Raw genomic sequence first — 13,613 nt, forward strand, 5'->3', positions numbered from 1 at the left:
ATGTTTTCCCTGGTCAGTGGTTTGGCCTTGCTGGCTGCCTCCCTCCTGCTCCTGCGAATGCTCACCTTCTTCCTGGATCGAAACCAGTTCCCTCCTGGCCCGTTCCCACTGCCCGTCCTTGGCAACCTGTTGCAGCTGAATTTTCAGCTTCACCCTGAGAAGCTTGGCCAGGTAGGGCTTCCTTGGTGACCCCTCAGGGGACGAAAATGTCTGAGGTTTGTTAGCTTTCCTCCCACCCCCACCCCCGGCCCTCAGTCATAGCATGGCAATGGGAGGGAGTCAACTTTTCAGGGAAGGGAAGAGGAGGAGAGCAGAGAAGGAGAATGCAAGGGAAGGGCTCTCCTTTCTCCCAACTCTCATCCTTGGATTTCTGGGTTGGGAGGGAGCAACATGAGATGGTGCTTGTTGACTTCTGTTGCCCAGAATTGGTGAACTTCAACTGGTGCATAAGATACCGATGGGAGTACTAATGGTGTTTAAGAATCTGCTCGAATAATTGACTGTGGGCTGCCTGCAATACCCAAGGAGCTTTCTGGAAAGACAGTGGTCTCATCTCAGATTCTGATCCCCATCCCTCCTGAGGTCCACAATTGCTAATGCCTTGCCACCAATGGCATGGTCACAAGCCTCCCCCAGTCTTTGGTCCTTCTTTTTTATGGTTGTTGTTCACCCCAATTGTGCCTCTCCTGTAGCTTGCTAGCCCACTTTCCTGCTGGTCAGGATTTTGGCGGGGAAGGAGCAAACACTGGATGTTTGCCTTGGGGAAGAGGAGTCATGGGAGCTGTCCTCCAGTATTTGAAAGGCTGTCCTGATAGAAGATGCATTAGTCTCACTCTTTGCTTCCAAAGGCCAAAACAGGAGCAATGGTTGAGAGTTTTGGTGGGTTTTTTTTGTTGTTGTTTGGTTGTTGTTTTTGTTTTTGCAGGGCAATGAGGGTTAAGTGACTTGCCCAGGGTCACACAGCTAGTAAGTGTCAAGTGTCTGAGGCTGGATTTGAACTCAGGTCATCCTGAATCCAGGGCCAGTGCTTTATCCACTGTGCCACCTAGCTGCCCCTATGGTTGGGAGTTATAATGAGTAAAGTTTTGATTGGATAGAAGGGAAATTTTCCTAATAACTAGAAATTCCCAAGCAAAGGCTACAGGATGACTTGTCTGTTATCAATAATCATATATTTAGAGCTGGATGAGAACTCTGAGGCCATCTGTCCCTGACCCCCTCACTTTACAGTCAAGGAAACAGGCCCAGAGAGGCTCTATTACTTGCCCAAAGTCACATGGGTACTAAGTATTAGAAGTAGGACTTGAACCCACAGGCCATCCTCTTTCCATTGTATTACCCTACCTGCCTATGTATCCTGGAGATACAGATTTCCAGAGGAGCTGCCCCTAAGGTAGTCTTGACAGTCCCGAGAGGCTCCAGGAGTTTGCCTAACCCAGGGCAAACCTGGAATTGGGCCCATGAGTGGGGGGGATGGGCCTTTATGCTGAAAGTATAACTAACACCATCCACAAAGGAGAAGGGGCCAACTAAGCTTTCACATTCTCCATGACCATGTCCTTAAGATTGCAATCTGTTCATTTTATAGAAGAGGAAACTGAGGTCTGGAAGAAGTGATTTGTCCCAGGCCAGGAGCTTAGTAGCAGAGCTAGGTTTTAAACCCCACTCATCTGATGCCACCAAACCATACAGTCATTTTTCCCTCTGCAGCTGGCCAAGAAACATGGGAGCATCTTTACTGTGTGGCTGGGGTCAACGCCAGTGGTCGTACTGAATGGTTTCCGGGCAGTGAAGGATGCCTTGGTCACTCATTCAGAGAACTTTGCTGATCGGCCAGTTACCCCCCTCTTTGAGGACCTGTTTGGTGACAAAGGTAATGCTCTCCTTATGTCCAGGAGCAGCATGGTAGAGAGGCCATTGGAAAGGTCTGAGGAGAAGGCTTCGGGATGTTGCAGGTAGTGGGGCTATGCCTGGGGCTTGTTCCCTACATGAGTTGCCAAAGAAACGTACTTGGTGAACCTGCTTCAGCCTCTGTCTATGCTTTTCTCTAGCTGCATTCTGGGAGGTGTGAATGGAGAAACTTAGAGGAGGAAACAGAAGTGGGGAGACCCAGGAGGTTTTATGGGTATTATAATGAACTGCTGCTGAACCCAAGAGTAACATATCAATGAATGGTTGAAATGAATAAAAAAGCATCTACAACATGCTCCCTCCGTGCCAAGCACTGTGCCAAGTGACAGGTTACAAAAAGAAAAGCAAGTTAGCCCCTCAACAAATTTCCATTCTCAATAGGGGAGACAGCAAATAGAGGGGATTGGTGGCCAGGGAAGGAAGTTTTGGTTAGAGAAATAACCAGGATGGTGAGAGCAGCTGCACTGCAGTAGATTGACACACACTCTTCAATAGCATTGAAAGCACCGACTTGATCGTGGCTTCAGACCTGGTTGGGATTGGGAAGAGGACCCGTGCATGACAGCAGGGGAAATGACTAGAAGATGGCCAGGGTTGCCCAGAAGCTGCTAAGATAAGGTGGGCTGTGCAGTGTATGTGATAACCAGATCAGCATGGGGCCCGAGGAAGCAGTTTCAGAGCTGAGAGTGCTAAGTTGCCCAGCCTGTGGCCTTTGGTCAGAGGGAGCAGCAAGGCAGAGTGAAAGGCAAAAAGAAGGCTAGAGTAGAACGCAGACCCCACTGCCCAGTCTCCTCCCAGCTTCTGCCTTTCATACTTCTCGTCCCATATTGGACAACAGAGCCAGTTAACAGCATCCAAAAGGCCATCCGGGGGCTGAGGGAACTCTCCTATCCCATAGTATCTTTGCTGGAAACCTGGGAGTGTGGCCACTGGTCCTAGCAAATAGACACAAAATACTGTTGTTGTTGTTTTTTTGTTTTTGTTTTTGTGGGGCAATGGGAGGTTAAGTAACTTGCCCAGGGTCACACAGCTAGTAAGTGTCAAGTGTCTGAGGTCGGATCTGAACTCAGGTACTCTTGAATCCAGGGCCGGTGCTCTATCCGCTATGCCACCTAGCTGCCCCCGACAAAATACTTTTTCCTGACCCTTCTCTTCTCCATTGGGATCAGGGATCATCTCCACCAGTGGTCATACCTGGACACAGCAGAGACGTTTTGGCCTCACCACCCTACGAAGCCTGGGCATGGGAAAGAAAGTCCTGGAGCAGCGGCTTCAGGAGGAGGCGCAGTGCCTGGTGGAGATCTTTCGCAGAGAGAATGGTAGAGAATGGGAAGCTGAGGTAGAAGTGGGCAGCAATACTAGTGCTGACATATAGCACTGGGTCCTGTCACAGCCCTGGGAATTGAGTGGTTTGGGACAAGGGATTTCAACATTATAAATCAGGGAATTCCGCTTAACCCTCATTGCCCTACCAAAACAAACAAACAGACAAAAACCCTTTTAGGGCAGCTAGGTGGTGCAGTGGATAGAGCACCAGCCCTGGAGTCAGGAGGACCTGAGTTCAAATCTGGCCTCAGACACTTAACACTTACTATCTGTGTGACCCTGGGCAAGTCACTTAACCTTGATTGCCTCACTAAAAAAAAGAAAAAAAAGAATAAATCAGGGAATTCCTGAGGAAACCCTCTTTGCCAGTGTCGATGAGCATCTACTCTTTACTTATCTTCTTGGAGAGTCACAAAGAGGTTCAGTGACTTGTCTGGGGTCAGTCACACAGATACCATGTGGTACAGTTGGCAGTGCTGATGACAGAATTTGAATCCAGGTCTTTTCTCATTCCAAGTCCAGTTTTTTTTTTTACTACACCACACTGCCTTTCCAACATGCAGCTCAAGTGTGCATGTATATGAGGTGATGAGTTGGTGAGTCAGTGGTAATAGCTACTGTAGTTACAAATCAAGGCTGAGTCAGGTCAAGGAGAGAAGGGAAGGGAAGGGAAGGGAAGGGAAGGGAAGGGAAGGGAAGGGAAGGGAAGGGGGAAGGGACAGGAAGGAAGAGGGAAAAGAAAAAGAAAGGAAGGGAGAAGGAAAGGGAGAAGGGAAGGGATGAGGAGGGGAGGGATAAAGAAGTTATTATTTCTTTTTCGATCAGTCTGGGATACCATGCAGGTGGAGCCAGAACCTCCCCTGCCATGAACCTTTATGTCCTTGTCCTGAACCCTTCTCCTTTCTCTCCCAAAGGCAGGTCCTTTGACCCCCACATTCCCATCGTCAGGACAGCAGCCAATGTGATCTGTGCTCTAGTGTTTGGCCATCGCTTCTCCCATGGGGATCCCTTCTTCCAAGAGTTGATGAAAGCAATTGACTTTGGGCTGGCCTTTGTCAATACCTTCTGGCGCCGGGTAAGTTGTGGTTAGGCTCATGCTGTCAGTCATTCATTCAATTATTTCGATGCCTTCTTGGATAGTGGCCTACAGGAAGCAACCTTTATAGTCTGTCTCCTCAGCCAGTATTTATTGAAGTCCAATGGAAATAAACATAAGAAGCATCTGACTAAACAATTGTGGCAGAGAGAAAAGATAAGACAAGTTCTTCTCCCCAGGAGTTGTTTTTTCTTCTGGTAGAAGCATCTCCTGGTTTCTACTTGCATTGGAAAGGAGGTTCCTTGTTAACTGGGATTTGTGGGAAGCTGAGTGAATAGGCATGTAGGGTTTAGGGAGACTAGGGCAGCCCTGGAATCCCAATTGTTAAAATCATAAGTCTTAAAATCCCTGGTCACCAGCCAGCATGACTCCTTCCCACCCTTTATGCAAAATTCTACAAAGAAGTGGGCAGAACACACTGGACTTGCAACCTTATTTAAGCCTCTTGCCTCTCAATCAATGTTGGTGGAGCATTGTGCTAGGACACCTTCAATTAAGGTACCAGACCAGCTGGTGGTTGTAATTTGGGTCTGCACCACTCCAGCATTACAAAGGTACAGAGGCAGAATATGTAATTTGTGTCTTATCATATAGACAATAGGAAGCCATTCAAAATCAGGTAAGTGAAATGTGCATTAGGAAGATTACTTTGGCACATTGATTAAAGAGAGGAGAAACTGGAAGTAGGGAGCCCAACTAGGAGACTCTACCATAGTCCAGGCATACATAGCTAGCAATTATTCTACTTGTTGCCCAGCCAATCATGTGACACACTCCCCTCCCATTGGAAAATGGCACAAAAGGAAAAATATACCATTGGGAATTGAAGGAGCAGCCTAACCTTAGGTCAGTGTTTGACTTTTGAGTGTCACTTATGTGTCTGCTGTCAAAAAAAAATTTAACCAACAGGGGTTCTGTTGATTAGTTTCCTGATCTTGTTCAGGTGTTATTGACCCAACATATACCTCCCCATCTGTCTCTATCCAACACTAGAGGGCACTCTGGGATGGGTGATGATGCCAAGCTCTCTTTGGCTTTGAGGGGTTAGGAGTCTTTTCCTTCCTAACTCTAACTCTTTTGTGTGTGGCAATGCTCATCTCTTAGTCAAAGGATTTAATCCCTTGGATTTTATCCAGACAGATTTTTGGATCAATCTTTAGTCTTGAGTTTCTGGAAAACTCAGCCCATTGTCACATTCCTAATGCATATCTATTGAAGGCTTGTGCAAATTGAATATATAAATGACTAAAACCAAATTGATTAAAGTCATCAACACTGCCTGGGAGCCCAAATCCTTCCTAGATTTAGGTAGTCTGAAACAAGGGCTAAGGAGACACAGCCCAGGGACTCAGATTCAAACCTCCCACTTCAGGTTCAGACAAGCCTGAGCTGTAGAGTTCAAAGAAACACAGGCCAAGTGTTCCTATTCAAACCTTCCCCTCTTGATGCCCCAGAGAGAGAAAAGTGTTCATTATCACTTACAACTTTCCATGACTAGGCCAAATACTTTAGCTCTGCCTTCCTATACACCTTCTAGGCATTCTGTTCTTGTTATGCCTCCCACTTCTCTCTTGGCTCTAAATTCATGCCATGCTTGCTCCCCAGAACAGACTTATGCCCAAAGACTCTTATTCCTTTATTTTAATAAACATTTTTATTTAAAGTTTTGAGTTCCAAATTCTATCCCTCCCTCTCTTCCCCCCTCCCTGAGGTGGTAAGCAAATATAGGTTATATTTGTATAATTATGTAAAACATTACCATATTAGTCATCTTATATAAGAAAACTCGAATAAGAAAAAAATGAAAGAAAGTGAAAAATTAGTATGCTTCAGTCTATATTCAATCAATATCAGTTCTTTCTTTGGAGATGGAGAGTATGCTTCATGATTAGTCCTTTGGGATAGCCTTGGATCATTGTATTGCTGAGAACTGTTGTTATTCATAGTTCTTCATCAAACAATATGACTGAAAACAATATGACTAAAAACAAAAAACAATATGGCTGTCTCTGTGCACAACATTCTCTTGGTTCTGCTTACTTCACTATACATCAGTTCATACAAGTCTGAATTTCAGGCCTTTCTGAAATCATCCTGCTTGTCATGTCTTGTGTGTGTGAGTGTGTGTGTGTGTGTGTGTGTGTGTGTGTGTGTGTGTGTGGTGTGGCAATGAGGGTTAAGTGACTTGCCCAGGGTCACACAGCTAGTAAGTGTCAAGTGTCTGAGGCTAGATTTAAACTCAAGTCCTCCTGAATCCAGGGCCGGTGCTTTATCCACTGTGCCACCTAGCTGCCCCTTCATCATTTCTTATAGCATAATAATATTCCATCACCATCATATACCACAGCTTGTTTAGCCATTCCCCAATGGATGGGCATTCCTTTGATTTCCAATTCTTAGCCACCACAAAAAGAGCTGCTATCAACATTTTTCTACAAAGAGGTCTTTTTCTCTTTAAATGACTCTAATTTCTCAAGACTTATCCAAAGAATCTTACCTCAAGCACCTCATGTTCAAAGATTCCTACATCATGACCCCAGAGATTAGCTGGAGGACCAGGCCCTGGCTGACTCGATCATGACTGTCATTGTAGCCTCACTCTTCCTTTACCTTCCTCAGATGTTTCTGTCATTCCAGGTCCAATTGTACTTCCAGGTATCTCATTGCCCAGGTAAGCATCCTCTGCATTTGTCATCTGGGGTAGTAACACACTAGGACAACAATGACAGGTCACACTATTCAATAGAACTTTCTAATTTACAAAAAGTGTTTTCTTCACAACTATCCTGCAAGGTAGGTTAGGCAGGTATAATTAAGCCCACTTAGCAGAGAAGGATACTAAGGCTCAGCAAAATTAAGGGACTTGCCTAGGATCAATGACTAGTTAGTGATGAAAGCAGCACCCTACTTCAGAGCCAGCAATTAGCTATCCTGCCACTTTAATAGGAACTTCCTGTCTGCTTTTAATCTTTCCTTCCACTCATTTTTTACAGTGGACTCACTATTTGTCATTTTGATTTAGTCTCATGAGCTTCTAGAAACTCCAAGTTTCTCCAGGTTGGTTCCAACAAGTTGAGTCTAATGGCTCCCACATACTCTTATGTTAAATGTGGCTCTTTTTATCCAGCTGTATGATGTCTTTCCATGGCTACTGCGCCAACTCCCTGGACCTCATCACAAGGTCTTTCGGTATCAGGAGACAGTGAAGAATCTCATCTGCCAGGAGATCCAGAGCCACAAGCAAAGGGAGCCCAAAGACTCAGAGGACTTTATCAGCTGCTACTTGGCTCAAATCACTAAGGTAAGAGATAGGTCAGGAATCCTGGGCCACCTTCAAGATTCAGCTCTATTCTTGGACACTCGTAGTGAGCCTGGGAGCCCTTGCTTTCTCAATATGTCAATCTGATACAATGATCTCCATCCTTAGGAGAGGGTTCAGAGCTCCTTGACACCCCTCCCCCCAAATCGTTCCTTTGACTTTTCTCCGGCTTGGACCTGTGATAAAATAATGTTATTTGGCAAACCCAGGGGTCCCACCTGATTGATTTAGTATTGTTTGAATTGGGTGAGAATGAGAAACTGACTAAGTACCTACTTAAGGGTGATTGGATGGGGACCACACCTGGCTGGCCCTGAGTGAAGTTGTTCTCAGAGGCGGTGTACTACTGACATCAGCAAGAGACCACTCTCAAACAATCAGTTTGAAGGACCTCCCCTTTGGGGGAGGGAAAGAGGAATGAAGAAGTGAATACTCGCTCAGAGAAGAGCTCTCTTTTTGGTGAGGAGAAATGAGCGTAGCAGCAGATGGAGAAGGGGGGGTGCCCTCTTAGTCATTCAGACACCGGCTTGGTGGTGAGATATTTCATGTGGGCTGCTAGGAAAGAAAATAGCTTTCTTTTTCTCTGGCTATACTGAATTAGATCTGATCTAGGATTTCCATGCTATGAGGAATCTGTTCTCAATCTCTCTCTTCACTAACTTATATATTTTAATAAATCTTTAAAAGCTTAAACTCTTGCTGAATTTATCAGTGATTTTAGCCAGCTTCCCCCCAAGACTGGGGTGGGGCACAGATTAGAACCCACAATTTAGATTTTAAACAACACTGACCAGAGATGAAGCCCTGTAGACTGGGGCTAGCAGTATAGGCATCAGGCTGACTGATGAAGGATGACTTCCTGAGGATTCTGATTGTCCATGGAAATCAGTACCTACCAGTGGGTATTCAGAACAAGAAAGGGGCTAGAGAACCAGGAGCATCCACTCCATAATCCTGCCTGGTGTTTATCTCTCACAGAGAAAGAATGACCTTATGTCCACCTTCAATGAGGAGAATTTGGTCCAAGTAATCATTGACCTGTTCCTTGGGGGCACTGAAACGACAGCCACCACCCTGCGCTGGGCACTGCTCTACATGATGCATCACAAAGATGTTCAAGGTGAGAGCAGGCTGGGAGAAGACCCTAAGGAAGTCTTCCTCTGGTCTTGGGCAGAGAAGCCATCCCTGGACACTCAAAGGCAGATCAGTCATGCCCCAGGCTTGGCAGTTACACACATGGAATGATGCCCAATGGCTCATCAGCTCCTCCCAGGGAACCTGAGGCTATAATTTCTTGCTGTTATGTTTCCCTCTCCCTAGCCTCCCAAGGGAAAGCATGGGGCTGGGAGGCAGCAGACCTGGGTTCTAGTCCTGGCTGTCATTCACCCAGAGATCCAGTATGATTCAATGCAGAGCGCCAGGCTTGGAGTCAGAAACCTGCATTAAAACTCTCTCTCTGCCACTTGCTACTCAGAAGAATGTGACTTCAATAAAACACTTCCTCTTTGGTCCCCAGTTTCTTCATCCATAAGATGGGGAAATACCTGCCTCACAGGGTTGTGCTTTGTAAAAAGCTACAGAAAAGTTTTTTGTCATTTGTAGAAATAATCAACTAGTGTTGATGAGTTTGGTCAGTTGGCTTTGCTTCTCTGGAGCTCTGTTTCCCCACCTGTAGGATGGGGAAATCATATCTGTACTGAGGGTTGTTGTCAAGAAAGTGCTCTATGGGGGGCAGCTAGGTGGCACAGTGGATGAAGCACCAGCCCTGGATTCAGGAGGACCTGAGTTCAAATCCACCCTCAGACACTTGACACTTACTAGCTGTGTGACCCTGGGCAAGTCACTTAGCCCTCATTGCCCCACCAAAATAAATAAAAATAAATAAATAAATAAGAAAGTGCTTTAGAAAGGTGAGCTCTTATTAGTAAGGAGACTAATTTATTTTTATTGGTGTAGATGACTTTGAGAAGGTCACCACTTTTCTGAATCTCAGTTTCCTCATCTTTGTAGTGAGAAGTTTAATGGAATCATCTCAATGTCTTATGCCTTTGTGGCCTATTTTAGAAGAACAAAAGGAATCATAGAGGCTAGGTGCCCTCCCCGCATCCATTACATTGAGTGTGGACCTATAAGCAACCTTTCACCAGTGTTGGTGAATGATGTTTTGAAATTCCTTGGTGAGGAAGGAAAGAGTCTTGGTCCATTTTCTAAGAAGAACCTCCCCCACCCCACCCCCCACCCCCCGGGTCAGAAAGGCTTCTAAGGTCTTTTTGGGAGAAAAAGAATCTGGAATTTTAAAAAAAAAAAAGAAAGAAAAGAAAAAGAAAAAAGAAAAGAAAGATGACTTTTCTGAAAATGGATAAGTGTCTCTGTTCAAGGCAAAAGACAGAGCAAAAGTAAAGTCTCAAATGGTGAATTTAGGACATGATTATCTATCTACCTTTTGGAGTGATCCTCTAGTTATATTGTGTCTTGGGGCAGATGTGCTAATCTCAGAGAACCTAGTACTAATTTCTGAATCTGCCATTTACTTTCTCTATCACCTTGCTCTAGCCACTTTACCTAATTTCCCCATCTATGTATATAACAATCAGTCTTTCAAAAGACCTGTGATTTGCAGAGCAATAGCTAGGAATTTTGGTGTCCAGGACAAATGGCATGAAAAGTCTTTAATTCAACTTTGTTATCCACAATGTGCAGCTAATACAAGAAGTCATTAGGACAAGTTCTGTTGAGCAGGAGAAGGAATTAGTTACTTTAGAGGAGTATAGCTGTTGGAAGAATGAATGTATTTTTATTTCAGTGCCCTAGGGCAGAACCCTGGTTTCCCTGTCTTATTGTGACTCTAGTGGGTACTCGTCCCATTGAAATAGAATGCAACTCCTCTGTGCCTTAGTAAATCAATACAAATATTTTAAAGTACCTATTATTTGCCAGACAAAAGCAAAGTAGCCCCTGTCCTCAAGAAGTTTACATCTTTTGGAGCTACTATAGGCAAAACCAACTTTCTAGTGATCAGTATCTACAGCCAGACTTCATCTGATCTTCGGACTGCAAATGTATGCTGGGTGTCCCAAAAGTCTTAGTGCAGTTTTAAGTTGCAACAGGCAGTGGGGGTAGGGGTGGGAAAAGGTTGATAGCATTGTTGAAGGGGGAGAGTATCTTGGGGACCCACCAACTGCTTCGTTGTTGCTGTTCAGTCATTTCACTTGTGTCCAACTCTGCGTGACCCGATTTGGGGTTTGCTGTTTCATTTTCCAGCTCATTTGACAGACGAGGAAACTGAGGCAGACAAGGTTAAGTGACTTGCCCAGGGTCACACAGCTAGTAAGTGTCTGAGGCCAGATTTAAATTCTCGAAGATGAGTCTTCCTGATTCTAAGTCCAGTGCTCTGTGCACTATGGCGCCACCTAGCCGCCTACCAAACGTGTGTCTGTCTGGTCTCCCACCCCTGATCTCTGGCTGCTCAGCCTTCTCTCCTCACAGCCAAGAGTATGACCCTGCTTACAAAAGGTGATCAGGATATGATTGTCTGGAATGACATGATAGGACTGGGTGTGACTCGGGTACCCTGAAGTGGAAGCTTCTTCCCTAGAAGAGAATCCCACCTGCTCTGGAGTGAGACAAGCTCCAAGAGCATCGGATCCCAAAAGACCAGGACCCAAATGACCCTGAGCATCTCTCTGCAGAAAAGGTTCAGCAGGAGCTGGGAACAGTCCTGGGTCCAACCCAGGAGATCAGCTTTGAGGACCGGAAACGCTTGCCCTACACCAACGCCGTCCTGCACGAAGTACAGCGCTTTTGTAGCGTCATCTCCGTGGGCGCTGTGCGCAAGTGTGTGGCAGACACCACTGTGCAAGGATTCCCCATTCACAAGGTACGAGAGCCCTCCCCTTTCCAGTGAGACAGACCCCCGGAGGCCCGGCCGTCAACTCGCCATGATGTCCATGGTTTTGGGGAGCTCTCTCTTCTCCCCCATCAGTTCTAGCTGGTTCAGCAGATATTGATGGAGCATCCGTGATGTGCCAGGGACTGAGCCTGATTCGGGACCATCAGGGGAAAGTGGTTCCAGGTTCGGCTCAGCTGCCATCTCTTCCACTCGGCAGCACCCAATCCTCCCCAAGGCCAGAGCTCCTCCAACAGATGTCTCCCCTTGACTTTGTACATGCGACATCACGTGGGGCACAGGTGTTTGTGCGCTCTCCCCCAGGTAGAAATCCAGCCAAGGGTTTTGGAGTAACCTAGATTATGAGACTGACCACTAGGTGGAACTCGACCCAAACTGTTTCTGGTTCGTGCGTGTGTATGTGCGTGTGTGTGGAATGGGGTAAAGTCCCAACCTTTCAGTAGGCTGAAACATTCCCTCTGGTCACTAGCGCATTATTCAAAGATGGAGCTAGTCTCATTGCCTGAACAAGTGTGGGCATCATCATCAACAACAAAAATATATAGTTACATACTATATATGTGTGTGTATATGTATATGTATATATATATATATATGTATACACACACACACACACACACACACATATATATGGCAGCTAGGTGGGTAAAGTGCTGGAAGTGCAGTCAAGAAGACTCACTTTCCTGAGTTCAAATCTGACCCCAGACACTTCCTAGCTGTGTGACCCTGGGCAAATCACTTAACCCAGTCTGTCTCAGTTTCCTCATCTGTAAAATGAGCTAGAAGAGGAATTGACAAACCTCTCCAGGATCTTTGCCAAGAAAACCCCAAAAGGGCTCAGGAAGAGTTGGGCATGATTGAAATGACTGAACAAAGGGGCAGCTAGGAGCTGCAGTAGATAAAGCACTGGCCCTGGATTCAGGAGGACCTGAGTTTAAATCTATCCTCAGACACTTGACACTTCCTAGCTGTGTGACCCTGGGCAAGTCACTTAACCCTCATTGCCCTGCCCCCCCCCCAAAAAAAAGAAAAAAAGAGAAATGACTGAACAAAATAATATACTAATTATACATACATATATATACATATACATACATACGTACACACAAAGCACTTCTCATTTGATCCTCACAACCTTGTGAGGTTGGTACTATCATGATCCTCATTTCACAGATGAGGAAACAGATTTTTGCTATTCAATCATTTCAATTGTGTCTGAATCTTAGTGAATCCATTTGGGGTTTTCTTGGCAGAGATATTGGAATGGTTTGCCATTTCCTCCTCCAGATAATTTTACAGATGAGACAACTGAGGCAGACAGAGTTAAGCGACTTGTCCAGGGTCACACAGACAGGAAGTATCTGGGTCCAGATTTGAACTCAGGCCTTCCTGACTCCAGGTCCTGCACTCTATCTACTGTACCACCTACCTACTTCACCTGGCTTTCCCTGTTCCATAACACTCCAACCAGCTACTTGTGGTGTTCACATGCTGTGGGAACAGAGCTGAACTCTTGTCTGGGAGACTAAAATATTTAAAATGCATAAATTCGTACAATTCTTTCCCAGTTCCCACCCCTTGAGGGAATTCTCTGCTTTTCTCTGTACCCACTGATTTAAACACAAAACACGATTCACTGCAGCCTTAATGTGCACAGAATGCAATGCAAAAGAAAACAGACAGAAAGTCTTCCCTCCAAGCAGGGCAGAGCTGGGCACTGTGATCTAGCTCCCTTTTGTACCCTTGCTTCCTGGGTCTTCCATCTGAGCAGGAAAGGTGCCCATCTCTACTTGCAAACCTGAAGCTCATTAAGATCAGGGGGAGAACTTTCACTTCCTTCTCGGGATCAACAAGATGTCAGCACCTTCTCCAAGTTGGCATTTCGGTTGCAAATATGATTCAGAACAATTCACTATCCACAGGAGGCTCAGGGTTGTAGTGGATAATGTGATTACCACAGAGGAAGCATTTAGGGAAATGCCCATTCATTCCTAATGGTCTGGTATCCTATTAATTCAGTAGCCCCTGATGGATGACTCCAATGGATAGCACTC

At 45.6% G+C, this 13,613-nt stretch overlaps 1 protein-coding gene across 1 annotated transcript in view; it reads left to right on the forward strand.

Moving 5' to 3' along the window:
* Positions 1 to 13,613, forward strand: part of LOC122755322 (cytochrome P450 2J4-like) — an 18,682-nt gene continuing 5,069 nt past the window's right edge. The window contains exons 1-7 of the mRNA XM_044003633.1: positions 1 to 171; positions 1,711 to 1,873; positions 3,081 to 3,230; positions 4,152 to 4,312; positions 7,461 to 7,634; positions 8,631 to 8,772; positions 11,342 to 11,529. Coding sequence (XP_043859568.1) covers positions 1 to 171; positions 1,711 to 1,873; positions 3,081 to 3,230; positions 4,152 to 4,312; positions 7,461 to 7,634; positions 8,631 to 8,772; positions 11,342 to 11,529 — 1,149 coding nt within the window. The remainder of the gene's footprint in view (positions 172 to 1,710; positions 1,874 to 3,080; positions 3,231 to 4,151; positions 4,313 to 7,460; positions 7,635 to 8,630; positions 8,773 to 11,341; positions 11,530 to 13,613) is intronic.

This window comes from Dromiciops gliroides, chromosome 4, assembly GCF_019393635.1.
Source record: "Dromiciops gliroides isolate mDroGli1 chromosome 4, mDroGli1.pri, whole genome shotgun sequence".
Lineage (NCBI taxonomy): Eukaryota > Metazoa > Chordata > Mammalia > Microbiotheria > Microbiotheriidae > Dromiciops > Dromiciops gliroides.